The 4942-nt window shown below is 53.2% G+C and overlaps 1 protein-coding gene across 2 annotated transcripts; it reads right to left on the bottom strand.

Annotated features, from left to right (window-relative positions):
- Window positions 1-224: 224 nt before the first annotated feature.
- Window positions 225-4498, bottom strand: Aanat (aralkylamine N-acetyltransferase). Of its 2 annotated transcripts, XM_050140377.1 has the most exons (4): window positions 4330-4498; window positions 2523-2740; window positions 2155-2309; window positions 225-1682 (listed from the first exon to the last, which is right to left on the bottom strand). In XM_050140377.1, the coding sequence occupies exons 2-4, from the start codon at window positions 2683-2685 to the stop codon at window positions 1377-1379; spliced, it is 624 nt and encodes a 207-aa protein (XP_049996334.1). In that variant the 5' UTR covers window positions 2686-2740; window positions 4330-4498; the 3' UTR covers window positions 225-1376. The 2 variants fall into 2 exon arrangements, with proteins under 2 accessions (XP_049996334.1, XP_049996335.1); XM_050140378.1 differs by lacking the exon at window positions 4330-4498 and having other exon boundaries at window positions 2523-3093.
- Between the last annotated feature and the right edge of the window lie 444 nt (window positions 4499-4942).

The raw sequence follows: 4942 nt of genomic DNA, 5'->3' as shown, positions 1-4942 counted from the left end.
TTGTTTTTCCAATTTATATTATGGTCCTAATTTTTTAAAGTAACGCTAACTTTGTATGAATGATGTCTCGAGTTTATTAAATGGCATTCTCTATGAAAATACTGCTTTTAGTCTCAGGCCGCTGAGGAAATGAAAACGAGAGCTCGGAGCTGGAGAGGTGGCGGGCTCACTTTCTGTCCTTGAGGAGGACCTGGGTTCGGGTCACAGCTACTGCAGCTTCAGCTCCAGGGGACCCAATCCTCTCTTCGGGCCTCCATGACCTCCCTCTCACACAGATACACAGACACTTGTTTAAAATGAACACTTAAGCCGGGCAGTGGTGGTACACGCCTTTAATCCCAGCACTCGGGAGGCAGGCGGATCTCTGTGAGTTTGAGGCCAGCCTGATCTACAAAATGAGTTCTAGGCCAGCCTGAGCTACATAGTAAGACCCTTTCTCAAAAATAAATATTTTTTTAATTTAAAATATAAAAACTTGGGAATGAAGGCAGCAGTCATGAGGCTGAGGCAGACTGGGGATTTCTCTGGCATTTTAGTTGAGCCAAAAACCAGATTGAGGTCACCACGGAGACACTGAGGACTCTGAGAGATTGGGTTGCACCCTGAGATCTCAACCCCAGCTTCTCTGCCTCTGCTCCAGGGCAGGTGACCGTGTACAGGAATGGCCTGTTCAGGCAGAGGCAGAGGTGCTCTTAGCTGAAGGTCAGGTGGTATTTGATCCTCCATCAGCTCACTCAGAAGCCCCTGCACACACCCATGAGCCACAGCCATGGCAGACATAGCTGCTTCATTAGCGGGGCTGGGGGGAGGGAGAGGCATGATGGGAAAGAAGCCTGAGCAGGGAGAGGGGGCGGCAGGCACACTAGTGCCCAAGCGCAGTGGGGTGTGGCCCTGCAGCACCCTGCTACCCCAAGGTTGCCACCATTCACAGGTCCCAGCCCCAGGCCCTTCTTAAATTCGTCTCCTGGCTATCCCTCATTCCCAGTTAGGAGCCAGGAAGGGGTGTCAGTCTGGGGATAGCAAGGACCTCAAGAATCAGGGTCCTGCACTGGGATGCAGAAACAGGGCAGGTAGAGGAGGAGGCGTGGGGGACAGACCTCCACTACTCTGGTTTCCCATCCTGGTCCTGGCTTCGGCACAGTTCAGAATGCAAGAGCCCCTCTGGGGACAGACGGCAGCTTGTGCTGAGGTAAAGCCACCTCCTGTCCGCTTTCCCGACCATTACCGCTCTACTCCAGTTGGCAACAGCTGTCTCCCTTCTTTCTAGCCAGCTCTACCTGGGTGGGTTCTAGGCGGAGGGGGGTGTGGTGCGGGAGTTAGACAGGAGCCCCCAGCCTGCTGCTCCCACCTCTTCACGGCCAAGAGGGCCGCTTGGGTCAGTAGCCGCTGTTTCTGCGCAGAAAGGCGTGGCACCGTAAGGAACACTGCAGCTCCATGAAGGTGAGGGAGCCCACGGTGACGGCGCATGGGCCCACAACCTGGAAGCCAAATTTCTCATAGAAGGCCACCAGTGGGTGCTCACACATGAGCACGGCCCGACGGACAGAGGGCTGGCTCCCCAGGTGGTGCAGGTAGCGCCACAGCAGGACGGAGCCCTTGCCCTGCTTCCGGAAGGTACGGTGCACTGCCAGTACGTGCAGGTGCGCTGTGCGGCCTCCAGGCCTGTGTAGTGTCAGCGACTCCTGGGGGTGGGCAAAGGACAGATGTCCTGGTTACTTACGCTAATGCCTGTTCCTCCAGACCCAATCCTAACCAGAAGGGTGTCCCAGGTATCAGAGTAGCCAGGGCTCCCTTCTTAGCCAGACAGGGCCTGCCCAACTGGGAGCCACAGTCCCACAGACAAAACTTCAGAGTCTGAATTGCAACCCATCTGGGGGTCTAATGACCCTTTCACAGTGGTCACCTAAGACCATTGGAAAACAGGCATTTATGTTACAATTTATAGAAGTAACAAATTCCAGTTATAAAGCCGCAACAAAAATCTCACGGCCCTGCCACCTGAGGAACCGTACTGAAGGGCCGCAGCGTCTGTCGGGAAGGTTGAGAACGCTGCTCTAGAGGGTCAGGCAGAGGGCCCTCAGGGGCCTGCTGCTTGGGTTTACTCTGCTCAGAAGGAGGGGACATCCATCTTTGAGGAACTCACCCTGCCCTCACCTGAGTAAGTCTCTCCTCGTCCCAAAGTGAGCCGATGATGAAGGCCACAAGGCGACCCTCCTCGAACCAGCCCAAGGACAGCTCTGGACACAGGGTTAGGAAGTGTCGGATCTCATCCAAGTAGAGGGGACAGGAACCGGAGACAGAGATAAAGGCTGTGGCAGAAGGCAAGGATCCTCTATGCCACTTGCCCATTGTGAGGGTACACAAGTTCTCTGTGTGTGTGTGTTTGTGTGTGTGTATGTGTGCACGCACACGCACAGGCGTGCGCTTCTCAAATTTAACTCCCAAAGGCAGGCCTCCAGAGAAGACTACAGCCAGCTTAGAGTGCCCGCCGCCCCCTCCCCCACCGCCCAAGGGCCACTCACCTTCACGTTCAATCTCAAACACACTGATGGCATCCTCCGGAGTGAGGCAGCGGAACTCACTAGCAGGGAGTGTGTGGCGCCGCTGGCAGCCTAGGAACTCCGAGGTCCCAGGTGGCATGTGCAGGGCCACAGGTTTCAGGGAGTGGGTGCTCAGCATGGGCATCTGGCTGCTGAACCCTCCCCCGGGTTCTCCAGCTTCAGAAGTGGTCCCTTAGCACCTGTCAGAGAGGAGAGGGAGCCTGGCCTTTGTCTTGAAGAACACAAGTCAGGCATCTCCAGGGACAGAGCCAGTCCCCGGGTGCCTGTATCTCCTGGCAAATTCCAGGAACTTGGAATGTTAGTGTATCTCCTCACTTTCACTCAAGAGCTAGAAGCTGACCTGGAGAGATGGCTCAGCGGTTAAGAGCACTGACTGCTCTTCCAGAGGTCCTGGGTTCAATTCCCAGCACCCACATGGCAGCTCACAACTGTCTGCAACTCCAAGATCTGACACCCTCACACAGAAACACACATGCAAGCAAAACACCAATGCACATAAAATAAAAATAAATTATTAAAACAACAACAGAAGAGCCAGAGGTCCTTTAGAGCAGTTGTCCAGAGCTCCAGACAGATTCCAATGCCCTCCAGGTAGACAAGCCTTGATAGATGTGGACACCTCGGCACTGTTGCCCAAGGGGACAGCAGAGCAAGGGTGTATGAACCTCCAACCTTCTCTACTGAATCTGTGGGTGGCTTGTCTCACCCAGAGGGAGATTTCTAGTCTTCTGTGCAAGATAGTATGGCCAGATTTTTTATTTATTATTTATTTAGTTTTTGTCTTTTAATGGAAGTGTGTCTGTGTATGAATATGGGCACAAGTGTGCATGAGCCCACAGAGGCCAGAGGCCCGGAGCTGGAGCTACAGGTGGTTGTGAGCTGCCCAGTGTGGATGCTCAAACTGAACTCAAGTCTGCAGGGAGAGAGATAGGAGCTCTTAATCTCTGAGCCATCTTCCCTCCCTCCCCAGACTAGGGGCTTTTTAGGTTGCCTCAGACTTTAGTCCAGAAGAAAAAGCTCTTTACTTAATGGGAGCCTGAGCACCACATTTTCCTGGATGACGTCAGACTGGGTCATGCTCAGGAGATGGGGGATAAGATGGCTAAAGAGTCTGAGACTGCTGAGTTCCAGGTGGGGAGGGTCAGGTATGGAGGGCACTCAGGGGAACTGTCAGTCAGCTTAGGCTCACAGGACATGCCCAGGGGCTATCGTCTTTCCTGTGACACCTGACAATGCGGTGGTCCTTAGAGGGTACCATCCATACCTCTGCCTTCACAAGGGGCTAGGAAGTTAAGGTGAGATCGCTCAGTAGCTAAAGGGACTTGTCACCACGCCTAAGAACCTGAGTTTGCTTCCGGGACTCACATGATAGGAGAGAACCGACTCCCACAAGACTCCTCTGTCTTGCACAAATACACACATACACACACACACAATAAATAAAATGGAATAAAAATGTCCTTTTTTAGATGGGCATTGGGGATAGCTCAAACAGGACTTAAGCACAATCCCCAAAATGCAAGAAAAACCCAGGTGCAATGCCCATAGCCCAGTTATCTGCAAACCTAGCACTGGGTGAGTCAGGGACGGGCAAACCTGGGGTTCACTAGCTCCCTTAGCCAGCCCAGCCTACTTGGTAAGCATCAGAACAGTGAGAGATCCCATCCCAAAAGATGAAGTAGACGGTTCCTGAGGAATGACAGCAAACCCCTGGCCTCCATTACACATGCACATGCATACATACAAAGAGAGAGAGGGGCTCACTTACCAGAACTGTAAGGAGTCCAAGTGTCCCCGACACAGAGTTAGTCACCTTGAGGGCTGTCACCAGTTGCAAGAGCTAGGAGAACCGGAGACTCCTGTCTGCAAGACAGCTGTAGCACGTATCCCCCTGGCAGCGTGTGGTGAGCTTGGAGGTTTCTAATCCACCTGGCCCTGCCTCCCACGTTACTCCATGTGGTACAATGCCAGCATGATTAGGCAGTCAGGGCTGGCCCCATCCTGCTGAGGACAGGCGTCAGCAAAGCCATAGAGGACGCAAAAGGAATTACTAGTAGCTGTATCAGGCCCTGGGAAGAGCACAGGCTAAGCTTGGGGGTGTGACTTTAATCCCTGCCCTCTCCCCAGCTGGTTGGGCACCAGCAATCATGTCTTTCAGAGGTCAGCGTGTCCATACTCGTGAGGGTCCTTCCTGGTCAGGTAGCCTGCTACTGCTTATAGCCATGTATCTGGGGAGGCAGTTTCTACAGTCCACAGGACATCCTACCAGGGGAGTGAAGCATTAATCTAATGAATCTTATCAATAAAAACCCAGAGTCAGATATCAGGGTAAAAGCTGAAAGATCAGAGAAGCAGCCACCAGAGACTTCTTACCTCTCTGA

The sequence above is a fragment of the Alexandromys fortis genome, unplaced genomic scaffold, assembly GCF_014885135.2.
Source record: "Alexandromys fortis isolate MF-2015 unplaced genomic scaffold, M_Fortis_MF-2015_v1.1 scaffold_39, whole genome shotgun sequence".
Classification (NCBI taxonomy): Eukaryota; Metazoa; Chordata; class Mammalia; order Rodentia; family Cricetidae; genus Alexandromys; species Alexandromys fortis.
This window is presented reverse-complemented; position numbering and strand designations above follow the sequence as displayed.